At 36.6% G+C, this 19,966-nt stretch overlaps 1 protein-coding gene across 1 annotated transcript; it reads left to right on the top strand.

Moving 5' to 3' along the window:
- Positions 1-18,936: 18,936 nt before the first annotated feature.
- atoh1c (atonal bHLH transcription factor 1c) lies at positions 18,937-19,498 on the top strand. Its single transcript, XM_065242800.1, has one exon. It carries the CDS (start codon positions 18,944-18,946, stop codon positions 19,496-19,498), a length of 555 nt encoding a protein of 184 aa, XP_065098872.1. The 5' UTR covers positions 18,937-18,943.
- The last annotated feature ends 468 nt before the right edge of the window (positions 19,499-19,966 follow it).

The raw sequence follows: 19,966 nt of genomic DNA, 5'->3' as shown, positions 1-19,966 counted from the left end.
TTACTGTACTGAATACTGTGTAGAAGTGTAGAAACATAATTAACAAAAAAAAATGTATGTCTTGATGTTACAATGACATGCATGTCATGATAGATTAATCCTTTAGTACACTTGTTTTGTACACACTCACACGGCAAAATCATGCTGTTTCTCATCATCTATTGGAAAGCACACTGGGCAGCGTGAAATTGCCCTCAGCTTGATATGCTTCTCATAACATTGATCAATACTGTAAATAATTTATGATCAGGATGGTGATGCATGTTTAAAAACTGATCACAGCATTAAGTTTGCTGATGATAGCGCAGCTGTGGGGCTCATTTACAAGCTTAAAATGATAAGGTCAAGTAGCTCGAGGCCTGGTACAGAACATGGAAAACAATCTCTCCCTCAACATCAGCAAAACAGGATAATGATTGTTGACGTTTGGTAGCACAGGACCCCCTTTGCATATCAGCAGTAAGGCAGTGAAAAGAGGACAATTGTTTTAGCATTTTTGCATTTAGGTAGGTTTCTGGCATGCCTGACAGCTCAAAACACCTCAAGAGGTTTGCAGTTGGTTTCTACGTAGATAGCAGACATGGGGACTTGTGACTTGGACTCGAGTAGACTCAAGTCACTATTTTTGTGACTTGTGACTTGACTTGACAAAAAATAAAATACTTGAGACTTGACTCGGACTTGGAAGTTAAAGACTCGGGACTTGACTTGACTTGAGACATGATGACTTGAATGCCTTAAGTGTTAATCACATCATGTTTTCAGTTTGAATATAAAATATACAAATTATTTAAAAAAAATAAAGTTGACCCAGCTGGAGCGCAGGCTGAGAATGGCGTTGTCATGACCGAATCACGACATTATCGTCACTCATGTCCTCTCGTACGCACACGCACACCATGCCCACTTAGATCAGATATCAACATGTCAGCCGGAGGGCTACCGAGGGTCATGCTTTTGACTTCAACAAGATGGCAAAAGACGAACAGTGTGTTGCAAGACATGCAACATTAAAATCACGGGCAGCCAGACGACAGCCTCAAAGCGGTACAAGATATACTTTTCTAAGTTTGCCACCTGAACACACATACACACACACACACACGCAGAGAAAAATGACTTGATTCTACAATGTTAGGGGCGGTTCACATGTCACGTCTTTTGCGCGCTCAAGTTCGTTATTTCAAATGTAGGCGCCTGAACGGAAGAGACGTGTTTTTTCTGGGCGCATGTTTGAGAGAGAGAGAGAAAGAGAGAGAGAGAGAGAGAGAGAGAGAGAGAGAGAGAGAGAGAGAGGAGAAATGTAACAATGTTTAATGTTGTACGTAAACTGTGTTTCAGAGAGAGGAAGGTTTTCAGAGAGGAATCTGTTGGATGTTAAGCTGTTATTTGTTTAATGGACTCAATGTTAAAAATTTCAAACATTTCAAACACAGTTGGCAGAAGTGAAATATAAATAATTTATGAAGTAACAATTTTGTTTGATTCCATGATGTATTTTACTAAACATGAGTATTTACAATGCTCAAATTATTGTAATTTACTGATAGTTACTTTCTGTATATCTATAGGAACGCTTAGAAAATGGAGACAGGACTCCATTTAGTAACGAATGGAAAATTTATAAGGTTTAATGTTCGCTACATCAGAATTTATTCGGCAAAAATGTATTTCCATCTTTTGTTTCTTATGCAATACTTCAAAATGAGCATAAAATTTGAGTAATGGAAATCCAGCTAGTAACTTTCATACATACAGTAATAACTTAGTCTAAAGTTGCCATGACAAACCAAACGGATGGCAGCAAAGTAGCAAAGCTAAAGAGCATTCATTAAAAGTAAAGAGTATATTTTCCCAGGCAGCCAGGATTCTTACCAATCTGTTCACCCAAACTCTTTTTGGACTGTAAATTTTCTGTTTCTTTGTGTTTGTACACACTATTGAATATATTTATTAAAGTGCAGCGCTAAGCCAGAAAAAAGATGACTTGATCTAATATATACGGCTCTCAACATAATGAAAGCATACAGTGTGAAGGGCTGTCAGTATTCAAAATGGACAACATACATCATAAAAACACCATTAAAATACAAATCATGTGACTCGTGCAATATGTTCTTCTGAAGTTAGATTATAGCTTTGTGTGAGGGGAAAAAATGTAGACACTTTTCACTAAAAATAAACAAATCATTAATCATTAATACTAAATTTCATTGTTTCCTTCTTGTTCATTTTCCATATATGACCTTATACTGTAGACGTTTTTATCGGACGCAGCTGTGTTGTTGCGTTACGCTTTTGGAAGGAACTTAACTTCCGGTCTCTGTTGGTTTAATGGTCTGACTAGTGGTTAAACTGAACTCATCAAGTACCTCATCGCAATTAACAAATGTTTTGGTTTCCTAAAGATTAGGGGAGATGGTGATAATGGATCATTGCTGTGTGAAGGGAGTTTTGGCAGCCGATCTGTAGTTAACATTGTATACATTCATTTTACACAGTAATTTTAGCTCAGTATAGTTTTGATTACGCTTTAGCTATGATTTGAACTAAGGTAATTTACTTGTTATGCTTGTCATTAGAATAAACTTCACTGAAAGGACTCTGTTGTTATTGATTCTTTGTGGAAGTTTACTGAAATCTATGTGTTTTCCACAAGGCCAGCTGTTGGGTTAAATTAACCCAGAAAATGTTTACATTTGACCCAACAATGGGTTGAAACAACCCAGCCTGGGTTAAATTACAACCCAAGGGGCTTAGCTCACCCCTTTTTGACCCAACGCTGTGTTGAAAATAACATTGGGTTGAGTATCGGGATTTAGTAAAGTGCTGAAGAGATGTGAACTTGTTTTTGCGACTGACCTTATTGCATTATGCATTCGTAGGAGCTTCCCTTTCAGACACAAAATTTATGAGAGAAGAGTTTAAAAGAATTTAAAAGAATCATGCAAATCGATTTACTAAGGTTTGTGCTCTTCAATTTACCAGTATTTGCACAATTATTTAATGCCTACAAAAAGCTTCATGGAAATGAGATTTTTGCGCCTCTTTAACCTGCACCTTGTCAGCAAATCACCTGCGGAAATTTCACTCCTGTCGGAACTTTATTGAAATTGCCTCTTACGTTAATTTGTCCTGTTAAGTAAATCTGGCCTCTAAAGATCCAGGCAAATGGAAGCAACTAATTGCATTCAGGCAGCTATGGTTAAGATGATCTGCTGAAGTTCAAACATCAATCACCAGAATATGAAAGAAATAAGATTTAGCTGCTTTTGAATGTGGCATGATTGCTGGTGCCAGATGAATGGTTTGAGTATTTGAGAAACTGCTCCTCTATTGGGATTTTCAAACATCTCTATAGAGTTTACAGGGATTTACTGAAAAATGCAATCCAATGAGCAATGCAAATCCAATGAAAATGCAATCCAATGAGCAGCAGATGAAGGCGTCTAACTCAAGAACAAGCAGTGCATCTAATAAAATTATGAATATGAATATACCGCCATTATATTATATTTTAATCTCACACGTGGAAATTAATATCTATTTTTTAATATATGTCGCATCAGAAAAATTATCTATTTCTAATTTTTGAAACCCATACATGAACATACTGTAGTGTATATGTATATTTTTATGCATTAAATCAGAATTAAGTATGTTTTCAATTTGTGAAAAGGAGCATCTATCGCTTTAAATACACATCTTGTTAATAGATCTTATTAACATGCATCTTGTCTACATCAAGCTCTTCTACATTTAAATTGCATTACAGTATTGAAGAACAAGCCACCTATTTCAATAGCACAGAAAATCCTCTTTAAAGTGGCCTTGAATTGCCTTTGTGAATGTGAGAATCAAAGCCTAAAAGCCAGAAACATCTCTTGATGTTTCATATCAAAGCCTCATCACAGTTATTACTGGTTATTTGGTGCATAAAATAAAAAACGACTAAAAGTATCTAATTAAGACTTCTCATACCAAAGAAAATAATCATATCAATGAAAAAAAAAATGACAGTATATGACAGATTCTTTGAAAAGATCTTTTGCTCTTTTGTGAGTTAATCTTTCTTTATGTATTACAATATTATGATTGCATTTGCTATCAATCATCCATCACAGGTTTATAACACTTCACACATAGATATAATGGTCTTTGTAATAATCTATGAATATATAATGGCATATTTGATTTGGTATACTGGAAATAGATTGAATTCAACTAATACAATAATAGTGATGAAATACTGTCAAGAAAATCCATAAATATAATTTCTTCTACATACCTTTATTGCAGTTGCTTTAGTGCCAGTAATGTGTGTTTGTGAGTTCTATGGCACTTCTATACCATGCCGGTTTGCAGGTGCTTTGTTTGAAGAGCTAACACAAAGAGACTGCAATATCGTGACACCTCCACATATTGCTTTCTACCGAGACCAAGAATAAACCAGACGTAAAGTTTAAGTTGCTCAGACAGTCCCATTTCAAAACCGTCACTAGACACTAGACAGTTTATTCATTCAATGATAACTTTTTCATGGGAAGCTAAGATCTATATGCAAGCTTAGAAGTCAGTAATAATGTCTGGCAGTGTAATTTCAACAAAATGTAAAAAGAAAATGTCATAAAAATAATGTGACAATGCAAACAAATCCCATGGATGTGAAACTCATTCAAACACTTTTGTGTGTGTGTGTGTGTGTGTGTGTGTGTGTGTGTGTGTGTGTACCTGGTAATTATCATGTTGTGGGGACCAATTGAAAGGATAGGAATAGGAATACCAGTATTTTTGTGACCTTTTGTCTCTGGCTAACACATAAGAAATTAAAAAAGAAGGACAAAGAAAAAAATATATAAAAACATTTAAAATTTAAAATTTTGACGGCACTTGGCACAAAAGATAATTAATAAACTTTCCTTATTGCTTTTGATTGCATATAACGTCTTCCTGATGGCAATAATTGAAACTCACTGTGTAGGGGGTGAGACACATCCTCAACTATCTTTAAAGCCTTTTCCTTGACTTTACATCGGTAGAGATCATTCAAGTGTCTTTGTGTCTTACCAATTATCTTACTTCCCTGATTCACAATCTTGGACAGCTTGGCTTTATTTACAACACTCAGGTTACCATACCATGATGTCATGTTAAAACCACAAAATGTTTTACAAACCATTTCAAGAATAATGTTGCTGACACCAAAGTAATTCAGCTTTATTACAAATGCTGTCAGTATTCTCTTAAAATCAAGTTGGGCATCAATATTTGTCCCCAAATATTTCAAATGACAAACAAATTCTATTGGATTCCTATTAAGCACTACAGTTTCCAACTCCAGTGTGTTCGTTTATCTCCAGTAGCCTAATTTCCAACTCTTTCGTCTTGTATTTATAACAAGTGCACTCAACTGACACCACTTAAAAAAGCTTCATAAGTTCTAACAGCATCTCCTGCCTTCAGAAGACCCATGTGCCACATCATCGGCATGTTTAAAGAGACTAAACACATCATTCTTTATTTTAAACTCATTAATATACAAGGGGAAACGTATGGGTGAAAAAATTGCTCCCTGTGGGGCTCCTGTGTTTAAAATAATAGTTCCAGACAAACTGCCATTGATAGCTTTGTGGGCGATTTGAAAGAAAATCTTTTATCCACCAAATAAGACCCACATTTACCCCCTAATAAATCAGTCACTGAATAAGGATATGAATCTTCATTGTGTTAAAAGTCGATGTAAAGTCTAAAAACAAAATTCTAGCATAGTTTAAGGTAAGTTGTACATGCTCAGTGACTGAATTACAGTATTGTTCAAAATAATAGCAGTACAATGTGACTAACCAGAATAATCAAGGTTTTTAGTATATTTTTTTATTGCTACGTGGCAAACAAGTTACCAGTAGGTTCAGTAGATTCTCAGAAAACAAATGAGACCCAGCATTCATGATATGCACGCTCTTAAGGCTGTGCAATTGGGCAATTAGTTGAATTAGTTGAAAGGGGTGTGTTCAAAAAATAGCAGTGTGGCATTCAATCACTTAGAAATCTATTTTGTGAAGAAACAGGTGTGAATCAGGTGGCCCCTATTTAAGGAGGAAGCCAACACTTGTTGAACATGCATTTGAAAGCTGAGGAAAATGGGTCGTTCAAGACATTGTTCAGAAGAACAGCGTACTTTGATTAAAAAGTTGATTGGAGAGGGGAAAACCTATAAAGAGGTGCAAAAAATGATAGGCTGTTCAGCTAAAATGATCTCCAATGCTTTAAAATGGAGAGCAAAACCAGAGACACGTGGAAGAAAACGGAAGACAACCATCAAAATGGATAGAAGAATAACCAGAATGGCAAAGGCTCAGCCAATGATCACCTCCAGGATGATAAAAGACAGTCTGGAGTTACCTGTAAGTACTGTGACAGTTAGAAGACGTCTGTGTGAAGCTAATCTATTTTCAAGAATCCCCCACAAAGTCCCTCCAAAGAACACATCAACTGGCCTAAAGAGAAATGGAGGAACATTTTGTGGACTGATGAGAGTAAAATTGTTCTTTTTGGGTCCAAGGGCCACAGGCAGTTTGTGAGACGACCCCCAAACTCTGAATTCAAGCAACAGTACACAGTGAAGACAGTGAAGCATGGAGGTGCAAGCATCATGATATGGGCATGTTTCTCCTACTATGGTGTTGGGCCTATATATCGCATACCAGGGATCATGGATCAGTTTGCATATGTTAAAATACTTGAAGAGGTCATGTTGCCCTATGCTGAAGAGGACATGCCTTTGAAATGGTTGTTTCAACAAGACAATGACCCAAAACACACTAGTAAACGGGCAAAGTCTTGGTTCCAAACTAACAAAATTAATGTTATGGAGTGGCCAGCCCAATCTCCAGACCTTAATCCAATTGAGAACTTGCGGGGTGATATCAAAAATGCTGTTTCTGAAGCAAAACCAAGAAATGTGAATGAATTGTGGAATGTTGTTAAAGAATCATGGAGTGGAATAACAGCTGAGAGGTGCCACAAGTTGGTTGACTCCATGCCACACAGATGTCAAGCAGTTTTAAAAAACTGTGGTCATACAAGTAAATATTAGTTTAGTGATTCACAGGATTGCTAAATCCCAGAAAAAAAAAATGTTTGTACAAAATAGTTTTGAGTTTGTACAGTGAAAGGTAGACACTGCTATTTTTTTGAACACACCCCTTTCAACTAATTGCCCAATTGCACTGCCTTAAGAGCGTGCATATCATGAATGCTGGGTCTTGTTTGTTTTCTGAGAATTTACTGAACCTACTGGTAACTTGTTTGCCACGTAGCAATAAAAAATATACTAAAAACCTTGATTATTCTGGTTAGTCACATTGTACTGCTATTATTTTGAACAAGACTGTATATAGTGTTAATACTGCACCTCTTGCTATTTTGAATGCAAATTGCAAGGGATTTAAAATATCACTCACAGAATTCATTAAATGCGCGATAATTACCCTTTCCATGCATTTCCCCAATACAAATGTGAGTGCTGAAGGTCTAAAATCATTTTTTTTTTTGCTCCTGTTATTTATGGGGACAACTGTAGATATACTTTCCATAAGTTTGGTACTGTTTATATATGTAACAAAAGCTGAAACAACTGTAAAAACCCCAGTTAATTGATAGACACAATCTTTTAGTACACGCTCACAACAGTTTTGTGCAAAAACAATCAAAATGAATAGAAAAACGACAAAGGAAAAGCTGTATTTTAATGTTCACATATAAAAATGTAAATTACTGCACATCAACCCACAGAAGAACGTATGTGCAACCTGAAAACCTTTCAAAAGATCAAGAAGCCTGTTGTAAAATAACAGTTGTTTCAGTGTGGAACAGCCAGTTCCGGTCTTTCATATAGACGGTTTCAACAGTAACAACATAAACAAGCGGCTGTCACGGTCCGCGCGTAAATTCCGGTAAACTCCGCTAAGAATAAATAACAACAAAGTTCTTTAAACGTAGTTTATTTATATAACAAGCAAAAAACAACACATAGATTACCTAGGAAACCAAAACATTTGTTATTTTCGACAAGGCATTTGTTCAAGAGATCAGTTAAGCAAATAGTCAGACCATTAAAAAAAACGAAACCAGAAGTAAGGTTCGGATCCAGACGTGTATCACGTGCGCCCGATGAAACCGTCTATACGCAAATTATGCAAGTTGAAATTGGCCCCCACACCACTAGAGGCACCCTTGATTTCAAAATAATTTAAACAACATACCAAAATGATTATGATGTTCAATTTAAACAAGACGCTATCATTTTATTAATTTGCGGATTTATGCTTTTTTAAATACTTAATGATTTCTTTATTTACTGATATGTACTCGAACAACATGCAGTGCGTGACATGACTCAGGAGAGTGAGGTGCTAAGGATACCCACCATGGCTTCTAAATGGAGCTATCCCTCTGGAGCAAAAAACTAAGCAAAAAAAAATAAAAAATGCCAACAAATGCAAAGCAAGGGAACAAGGGAGAAATCTTGTTAGTATTGCCAAACAAAGCAATGTAATATTTTCAAAATAATACTCCAATACAGATTTCCTAATTCTAATTTTTTTATTGTTTCATATGCCCTTTATGATAAGTCATTTTCCGTAATTAAGGGAGAGCAGGGGCGAAAGTACAATTTTTTCAGAAAAACTTAATTCTAAAAGATAATGTTTTTGCTGTGGCCAATGGCTCACAAGTGTGGTCTATCAATACCAGGTGGAATTTTGAACAAATGTAAAATGACTTCTGTATAATTTTACTTTAAACATAAGTAGTGCATTGTTACTGTCACGGTGTGTGATACACCGAATAAGGAAAAACTAAGAGACGAACCCAAACGCAAGGATGTACAAAAATAACTATGTATTTATTAAACAGAACAGAACATAAACACCCACGTGGGGGTAAAACAGAAGATGAAACAAAACACTGTGATGAAACACAAACTCTAATACGGGAAAACAGGAACAGGAATCAAGAAACACGAAGCACAACATGAACACAGATTTCCAAACAACGAACGCGCACACGACAGAGAACGAGAGGGGATTATAAAGACACGACATCAATGGGGAACAGGTGAACATAATTAATTACGTAAGACACGAGTACATGAGGGAGCAAGGTAAAAGTGACGAGACACTGGGAACACATGACACAGATACATAATGTGAAAAACACGTGTTCCCACACAGACCACAATGCTGCCATGACCTTGCCCTCAGAACATAGACCTGAACCTATACTAAGGTCTGGCAAGATCACGACAGCGACAAGACACTGGGAACATGTGGAAGCCACACACACAATATGACTCCACATGTCCCCCACACAGAACATAATACTGTCATGGTCCTGTCAGATGCACTCAGACCTAAATCTAGCACAGATGTCTGACAAGACCATGACAGTTACTATTTTTAACAGAACCAGATAGATTTTTTTCTGTTACACTTGTTTATATATATATATATATATATATATATATATATATATAAACATGGCTATGACATTGTTAATATGTAACTACAAACATATTTTTTTATTTATCTTTGCAAAAAATAATTAAATCACATTTTCATTTTAAATTTCAGTTTCATCAAATGTTTCAAAAGCAACCCAACAGTACAAACGGTTCAGAATAAAAACATTCAACAGTTTGAAAACTAGATTAAATAAAATTAGAATAATATGAATTTTAAGTACTCACTGAAAAAAACGATTCATTCAATTTACTCAATTTTTTAAGGTAAGTGGTTGCAATCAATTTAATTAAGCTACATTTAACCAAAGTCATAGTTTGGAATGCAAATGTTATCAGGGCTCGGAGCAAAGAGTAATTAATCATAGTAAACCACATTTCTGTACTTTAATGTGTTTCTCTTTCAGTTTGTTTAGGTTTGGTAAATGGGTATTTTTTTAACTCTTACTGTATTAACGTTATGTATTTATATTTAATTTGATTGATTCCATTATTTTAAATTTAAATCAGGTTAATATTTTGTGATTCTCACAACACATACCGAATAAAAACAGCTTTACAGCAAATGCATGTTTCATGTTATAATCAGCAAGTTTTATTTTATAGTATTTCAAAGTAATGTCCATATGGAAATAATATACAGCTGTAAGATAATACAAGATATGTGGTTAGTTAACAAACTAGCACCAGCACTGGGATCAGCAGATTTCAGATAAAGGAATAACTAAGATGAGCAAGCAGACAAAGAAGTAAGAAAAACTCTTAACCCAGATCAGCCAAATGGGTTAAAATTGTATGTACTAAAATTGTATGAAATAAACCAGCTGAATATTGGACATCTGACGCCCCATTCAGACAGCCAACGACAAGCAGTAGCAGAGCGACGCGATCTCATTAATTTCAATGGAAACCTGGCGACTTCCGGCGACACGAGCGAAAGCGAAAGTATGGGCGTGTCCAGCGACGCGAGAAAGTTAAGAAAAGTTTAACTTTATGCAAATGTTGAGCGACTTTCAGGAGCGACTACCAATGAGAACAAAGCAGTGGAGTTCACGTCATCCTTCTCTCGTCAATTACTGGCGTGGATGGAACTCATTTGTTTATGACAAGCAGATTTAGAAACGCCTCATTGAAAGAGACAAGCGACACACAGCGATAACGTCGCTGGCTGTCTGAACGAGGGGTGAGCACACATCCATTATTCACATTAACATCATTGATTTGTTTTACTAGATATTTTTCAAACATGCTTGTACACAAGAGAGGTTACCACAGACTTGACTGAACTCATGCTGAACACACACACACATCAGCGATCAGGCTAATCGATGGCTGGTAATTGGGTTGTATGGAGCTTTGGACACACACAAACTCGTGGACTGCTGATTCCCAGCAGTGTGAAATGAAACAAGTGAGGGGTCAGAGGAAACAGTTGACCTTTAGAGATCAGGGGTCAGTGCTTCTGTGAGGTACCAACTCTCTCTCTCATCCTCCCTCTTCGTGGAAAAGCTTTGTAGTTTGCTCTTGGTACAATTCCCAAGATGACCAGATGTTTAGTGCAGAAATTAATGATAGAAGAGAGGAAGTGCTTTTTACACCTGAAATTAATAATCCAGGGAGATTCTTAACTCAGGGTAAACATAATTTGTTTTATTTTGTTTCATAAGGAAATCCTGTGTTCTTATGTCCATATTTATGAGATTTATGTCTGTTTCACCTGTTTATTTTAAATAGCCTATAGTAGTCCACTAAATTTAAAGGCCTCATATTATGCAAAATCCATTTTATCAAGGTGTTTGGACATAAATGTGTGTTGGCCAGAGGCGTTTCCAGCATTGAAGGACATCCGGGGCTTAGCCCAGACCATATTAAATACAGGGATCACTCGAAGAGTGTATAATAAAAATATTCCCACATGGAAAGAACATGTGGATATATGTGCATATATGAAACCTATATGCAGCTTTTATGCACATATATGTTGCATACAGCATATATGCACATACAGTATTGTTCAAAATAATAGCAGTACAATGTGACTAACCAGAATAATCAAGGTTTTTAGTATATTTTTTATTGCTACGTGGCAAACAAGTTACCAGTAGGTTCAGTAAATTCTCAGAAAACAAACAAGACCCAGCATTCATGATATGTTCGCTCTTAAGGCTGTGCAATTGGGGTATTAGTTGAAAGGGGTGTGTTCAAAAAAATAGCAGTGTCTACCTTTGACTGTACAAACTCAAAACTATTTTGTACAAACATTTTTTTTTCTGGGATTTAGCAATCCTGTGAATCACTAAACTAATATTTAGTTGTATGACCACAGTTTTTTAAAACTGCTTGACATCTGTGTGGCATGGAGTCAAACCAACTTGTGGCACCTCTCAGCTGTTATTCCACTCCATGATTCTTTAACAACATTCCACAATTCATTCACATTTCTTGGTTTTGCTTCAGAAACAGCATTTTTGATATCACCCCACAAGTTCTCAATTGGATTAAGGTCTGGAGATTGGGCTGGCCACTCCATAACATTAATTTTGTTGGTTTGGAACCAAGACTTTGCCCGTTTACTAGGGGTGTGACGAGATCTCGTGCGACGAGATCTCGCGAGATTACATGTGTCTCGCGAGATTACATGTGTCTCGCGAGATTTCTTGTGGAGGTGCTGGCCGTTTCTCAAATAAAAGACTGCATCCTTCGGAGGTCGCATTTTTAAACTGCATTTACTTCATTACTGTCTTATTAGAGACTATTAACAATTATAAAGTTTACTAATTATTTAGTTAATCGCAATTTGTTGTAATATGCTCACAACTTGCGAATGTAATGCTCAGTTAATGATTTGCGTGCATATGCGACATCCGGAGGATGCAGCTTTCTGTTTGACCCTTTTACAGTGCATGCATTATATTTGTCTTTTATGGCATTTGCTTTTTTGTTTGGGTTTCTAATAATGTTCGTTTGGGAGCTCGTGTGAAGTCTGAGACGCGTTGTGTTTCTCTGTTGATCAGTGTCAGATGTGAAGTCTCAGCAGATTAAACCCTCACACGGAGTTACATGATTTAATGTCTGCATGTTCTTGCTCAAAAAAATGACAGTGTCTGTATCATTTCTAGTGTAAGGAAATGGACATATATTAAATATTAATATGGATTTAACCATTGTTTGTCTAAAAATAAGCGTTTCTCTATGTCTAAAGTGAAAGTGAAGATAGCGTCCGCGAGACGAGTCCACTATCGCCCCCTGCAGGCATTTGTTATAATACATACATAATGCTTTTTATGCCACAAATGTAATGTGTTTGTTAATGTTGTTTAATGTAACTAGGTTTTAATACTTTATTTAAACAATTATTATTGCATCTTCGTTATTATGTAATTTTAAATGCTACTGCTTACTTGGGTCAATTTTTATTACCCCAAAATAACAAATTACTTCATTATCAGTTAGCAAAATAATTGTTAGGGCCAGTCCTTGATTAGTTAAAACATTTAAAAATAATGTGATTTCAGTTTCTTATTCATTTATTTTATCATTGAGGGTTTCTTAAAAAGTGTAAAAATATCATCTCGTCTCGTTCTCGTGAACCCAATCTCGTGTTTCGTCTCGTCTCGTGGATTAAGTGTCTCGTCACACCCCTACCGTTTACTAGTGTGTTTTGGGTCATTGTCTTGTTGAAACAACCATTTCAAGGGCATGTCCTCTTCAGCATAGGGCAACATGACCTCTTCAAGTATTTTAACATATGCAAACTGATCCATGATCCCTGGTATGCGATAAATAGGCCCAACACCTAGTAGGAGAAACATGCCCATATCATGCTCCATGCTTCACTGTCTTCACTGTGTACTGTGGCTTGAATTCAGAGTTTGGGGGTCGTCTCACAAACTGCCTGTGGCCTTGGACCCAAAAAGAACAATTTTACTCTCATCAGTCCACAAAATGTTCCTCCATTTCTCTTTAGGCCAGTTGATGTGTTCTTTTGCAAATTGTAACCTCTTCTGCACATGCCTTTTTTTTAACAGAGGGACTTTGCGGGGAATTCTTGAAAATAGATTAGCTTCACACAGACGTCTTCTAACTGTCACAGTACTTACAGGTAACTCCAGACTGTCTTTTATCATCCTGGAGGTGATCATTGGCTGAGCCTTTGCCATTCTGGTTATTCTTCTATCCATTTTGATGGTTGTCTTCCGTTTTCTTCCACGTCTCTCTGGTTTTGCTCTCCATTTTAAGGCATTGGAGATCATTTTAGCTGAACAGCCTATCATTTTTTGCACCTCTTTATAGGTTTTCCCCTCTCCAATCAACTTTTTAATCAAAGTACGCTGTTCTTCTGAACAATGTCTTGAACGACCCATTTTCCTCACACTGTAAAAAGATTCCGTAGAATTTACAGTATTACTGGCAGCTGGATGCCAGTAACTTACTGTAAATTTAAGTTTATGTTATTTACTGACAACAGTTTGTTCAAAGTTAAATGAACATTAAACATTAACAAGTCTTTGTCTTACAGAATAAAAATATAAAATAACAGCCTCATGCAAAGCATTCTGGGAACCAAAAATCCTCATCAACCTTTTTCTGGGTTTTTCCTTCAGATTTTGTTTCCCAGAATGCTTTGCTTGAGGCTGTTATTTTAGTTTTATTCTGTAAAGATACAGACTTGCTAATGTTTAATTTTCATTTAACTGAACAAACTGTTGCAGGTAATTAACATAAATTTAAATCTACAGTAAGTTACTGGCATCCAGCATGCCAGTAATACTGTAAATTCTACGGAATCTTTTTACAGTGCAGCTTTCAAATGCATGTTCAACAAGTGTTGACTTCATCCTTAAATAGGGGCCACCTGATTCACACCTGTTTCTTCACAAAATTGATGACCTCAGTTATTGAATGACACACTGCTATTTTTTTGAACACACCCCTTTCAACTAATTCAACTACTTGCCCAATTGCACAGCCTTAAGAGCGTGCATATCATGAATGGTGGGTCTCATTTGTTTTCTGAGAATCTACTGAACCTACTGGTAACTTGTTTGCCACGTAGCAATAAAAAAAATACTAAAAACCTTGATTATTCTGGTTAGTCACATTGTACTATCTATTATAGCTATTATTTTGAACAAGACTGTATATAATAATATATATGCGTATATAGAAAACCTATATGCAGCTAATGTGCACATATATGCTGCGCATATACAGCATATATGCACATATAAAAATATATATGCACATATATGAAACCTATATGCAGCTAATATGCACATATATGCTGCACATATATACAGCATATGCACATATATAATAAGATATAATGCGCATATATGAAACCTATATTCAGCTAATATGCACATATATGCTGCACATATACAGCATACATGCCCATATATCATAATATATATGCTGCATATATGCAAAATTGAGGTGCATATATATGCATATACAGGCCATATAGGTCTCCTGCATTGCTTCTTTATATCCACATATATGCCCTATACATACAAGTTATGTCTCCTATATAGCAGGATCTGGTCATTTTGTAGCTCATATCTCACTTTGGCAAATGTCATACATGATGCCTAGCTCATATTTTCTATTATCAAGGCAATAACTAAGAACTAACAAAAATATGCAAGAACTTATGTATGTGCAAACACATGAAATTGGTATCACATGTAATTGGCATGTTATGGAATTTAACTACACTCTATGTGTTAATCCTATTTATCATTTCGTGTTGATTTTGAGTTTAAATAAAGAAAAGGGACAAGATGTGTTAATACAACACAAAGTGTGTTGTCACAAAAATAACACAGAGTTGTGTTAATTTAAGGACAACACATTAGATGTGTTATTTTAACACATTTGTTTTAAGAGTGTATTACAGGAGATGAAAAGTTATGATGTCTACACATTTTCCCAAAACATTTACAAGGTCTATTCTTTCTTGTATGAAGATAGTGGAAAAGAAAGACATGTAACACAATGGTTTACAATTTAACAGCTACTGTTTCAAGCTCTTAAACAGTGACAGTGGCCCAGATGGTAGAGCAGGTTGTCTTATGATTGGAAGGTTGGGTGTTTGAATCCCAACAGTGGTGCATGGGAGTGTGTGTTGTTTTGTGTTTGGAAGGCTGGAGGTTTCAATCCTGGCTCCTGCAGGTGCAGACTGTCATTGGTTGGACCTTTATTTATGTTTTATTTATTAGCAGCTACAGATTTTAATAATTTTACTAATATATAGGTTAACATATAGGTGCATATAATATAGGAAAACAGCCAATTTTATATATGTCACATATTAAAAACCTATATCAAAACCTATATTGAAATTGAATCCTCCAACTCCCTTTTTAATTCCCATTAAATGTCTCGTTAGACATGCTGTTTTGATACTCTTGTTAATGTGATGTCACACTAATAATGCCCCGCCCACATCCGATGACTGACTGGTTAAGCTTTTCTGAAAGTGTTTATACGCTGCAACACTAATGCGACTAAAGATACAAGTGTTTATTCACAGGAATCAGATCTATTTTTATCAGAAAGCAGTAGCATTTGCATTTAAAGAAGTACACATGACAACAGCACTTTTTCGCTCTCATCTTAATAGGGGTATTTTGAGCTGAAACTTCGCAGACACATTCTAGGCACATCTGAGACTTTTGTATTTGACATTTGAGAAATTATGTATTTATAAGTATCTGCGAGGTAGTATAATGTATTTCTCCCACAAAAGTAAAAGGTTGCTGGAGGTCATTAATGTGTGAGAATATAAGCAGCATTTTCAATTTCAGTACTATCTCTGTATGTGAATCTGCCATAACAATATGGATGTGCAGGTTTTGTGTCGATCGCCTTACTTTTAATATTGTAATATAGTGGTCGTGATTTATGAAGACCATTATTAAAACATTGCCTATCCTGGTTACACATTTTTCTCCCGTGCCATAGTTTCTAAGACTGTATAAAATGTTTAATAAGGCACTGGGGTAATTTATGATTGGTTGAACAGATGGTCGTTACACTAACATTGGATAATTTTACACTCTGTATACCTTTTCACCGCAGTGCAGGGAAGAAAGTTTTATAACCCAAGGTTAAAAGCACTGCTAATACTCTTTTGAAAACACAAATGTGAAATGTGGCTCTATCAATGGTTAATAAGGGGCTCATTTTCCAGCTTCCCATAGAGTTAAACATTTGATTCTTACCGTTTTGGAATCCATTCAGCTGATCTTCGGGTCTGGTGGTACCACTTTTAGCATAGCTTAGCACAATCCATTGAATCTAATTAGACCATTAGCATCAGGCAAAAAATAACCAAAGAGTTATTGGCTAGGAACTATACCAGTGGTCACCAATCCTGGTCCTGGAGGGCCGGTGTCCCTGCAGAGTTTAGCTCCAACCCTAATCAAACACACCTGAAGCACCTTAATTAGCTGCTTCGGGTGTGTTTAATTAGGGTTGAAGCTAAACTCTGCAGGGACACCGGCCCTCCAGGACCAGGATTGGTGACCACTGAACTATACTCTCAAACTGGCCATGGACTTTGCTGATTTAACATGGCTGCAGCAGGCGTAGTGATATTATGCATATTACGCACTGCCCAAAAATAGTCCCCTGCCATTGAAAGTAACCAAGGGGACTATTTTCGGGCAGTGCATAATATCACCACGCCTGCTGCAGCCATGTTACATCAGCAAACTCACTGATTCTTACGCCAGTTTGAGAGTATCTGCCTAGAAAATCACAGCTTTTAATTTTCTGTCGGTCTTAGTACACAATGTAACTACAGAAGAGTCAAGTTATTTTTTTGCCCGATGCTCATGGTCTAATCAGATTCAATGGATTATGCTAAGCTATGCTAAAAGTGCTAGTGCCAGACCCCGAGATCAGCTGAAAGGATTTCAAAACGGTAAGAATGAAATGTTTAACTCAAGGGGAGCTGGAAAAAAGTTTTCAAAAAAGTGGAATGTCCTTGTGAATCCTTGTGTGATAAAAAGAAATGTGCCTCAAGAAAAAAAATATATTAAGGTAAAAAATACATGGTGATGGTGGTTAATATTCCAATGTAGTGAAATCATCATGTTTATCTAACATAGGTTTATTTTCATATTATAAATAAATATGATGCCAATTTGTTAATAGTTGTGCTTTATCATGAACAAACCATGACTATGACCTTTTCACTGGATTACTTTTAGGATCATTTTGAATAAATTAACAACAAAAATAGAAATCTATGCGCAACAGTGTATTTCTGGCATAAACATCTAGCTCATCTCAGGGTAAACGCTAAGATTTAATGAATTGTGACAAGTGTCTCTTGCAGCAATGTGGCCACCTCGGGGTTTTGGCTCGTGGATCCTGCAAAATGTGGCTTCATTGGCACCACGTGAAAAGAAGCTGCTAACGTCGATTCATCCTGTGTCACTAATCCCCTCAATAAAAATTTGCTTTCATTCGAGCTGGTTTCGCTCTGACAGGCGTGAATCCACCCCAATTTACCCTCTACATGGGGTTCCACCAAATGTACCCTCCCCACGTCGGTTTGATCTCAGGCCTGCGCCCTCGCCTCAATGAGGCGCTTCATTAGCTTTAATATGTGAAGTGTGCCAAGACCTGGCCAGCCAGTGCATGAATATATAACCCCCCTCCGGGAGCTAAGTGAATCTTCTTTTGTTGCTCTTGAATATTGCAGTATGTGAAGCGTGTTGTGTGTGTGTGGGTCTGCGCAGGCAGTGTGTGTTCTGCGCATAATTGGATTAGACTGAATGCTGCGGATGTTGCCTGTCAATTAAACCTTTATGAACTGCACATTATTGCCTGAGAATATTTCATATACAATGAACAGATATGAATAGACTGAATTACAGTTTATCTGTTGCTTGTAAGGAATGAACATCATATATAATACTTTTAGAGCGGATTGTAAATATTAATATTGCTAGTGCAACCCTACTGTGATTTCTTTGTAATGCCATGGTATGCATAATGCCTGATAGCATATTTTAGACTTATATATTATTGTTTACTTTAATTCAGTATAATTAAAGTTTTTTTTCCAATTTGTATTTTTCTGGCATGCACATTTTTTTATATAGTTTTACTATTATTCAAAAATGTAAAATTGTAATAAGTGTGTCCAAATTTTAGATAGTTGTTGTTAAAAACACAAGTAATCTGTTGACATGTGTTAGTTCAGGAGGCCCAGTGACTGATCATTCACACATGTCTAATCCACTTTTGATGAACTGAGTTAATAGACTCCCTGTGGTCACTATCAAAGACACTCATTTCTATTCAATTCTCAGCGCACACGACCCACACACACCCCTCATTACACTTGGGTATAAATACAACCCTTCAGTCCTCTGAAGTTTAAGTCTATTCACCCAAAAGTTAACCATGCAACATGCGGACGCCTCCTGGAAAGAGACCCTGAAAGACCAACACGCACAGGGTGGGGCGAGCTGTGACCCGTGCGCCTTCATCCAGCTCAGGCTCTCAGGACTCGCATACCCCGATCACGACCAGAGCGCCATCACCCGAGCCCGGAGACGTCGCAGACTGGCCGCTAACGCCCGTGAGAGGAGGAGGATGCTGGGGTTGAACGTGGCCTTCGATCGCCTCAGGAGCGTCATTCCTAATGTGGAGAGCGACAGGAAGTTGTCCAAGTCTGAGACGCTTCAGATGGCACAGATCTACATCAGCACTCTGAGCGAGCTGCTGGAGGAGAGAGACTGCGACACAGATTTGAGTTACTCAATGAGGGGTGCGAAGGATCAGGGGATCATGAACAACTCAAACGAGACTTCGGCTGGAGACAAGACCAAAGCAGAGCAGATGAATGCTTCTTCCTGTAAGATCAAATCATTTACTGGAAGTTTCGGGGGTCCTGACCCCATATCAACAGAAGACTTAGACATTAACTTTCTGGAAAGGAGCAATGGAGGGAGATAATACGCTGGGGGTTTTGTACTTGTATTAAACTTTTTTTTTAAACAGTTGAAATATTTTGTTACATAATGTTATTTTGGAATCAATCAGATTTTTGGGTATGATGCTACAAATAAATATTTTCAGAGAACAGTTTGCCTCGGTCTCATAAATTTGCATTTCTAGTTAAATTAAGATTTCACTGTTGTTATTGTCTGCAAAGGTGAAAAGCTTTAGAAAAAAAAACATTATTAAAATTATTTATATATGTGACCCTGAACTACAAAACCAGACATGAAAGCTATAAAAAAATTGAGATACACAAATAATCTGAATAAATAAGCTTTCTATTGATGTATGGTTTGTTTGGATAAAACAATATTTGGCCGATATAGCCTACAAAATTTTGAGAAAATTGCCTTTAAAGTTGTCCAAATGCAACACATTACTAATGATAAATATACTAGTCAACATTTGAAGTGGATCAAAAAA

Source organism: Paramisgurnus dabryanus, chromosome 1 (genome assembly GCF_030506205.2).
Source record: "Paramisgurnus dabryanus chromosome 1, PD_genome_1.1, whole genome shotgun sequence".
Taxonomy (NCBI): domain Eukaryota; kingdom Metazoa; phylum Chordata; class Actinopteri; order Cypriniformes; family Cobitidae; genus Paramisgurnus; species Paramisgurnus dabryanus.
Note: the sequence above shows the minus strand (reverse complement) of the source record. Positions and strands in the feature narration are given on the sequence as shown.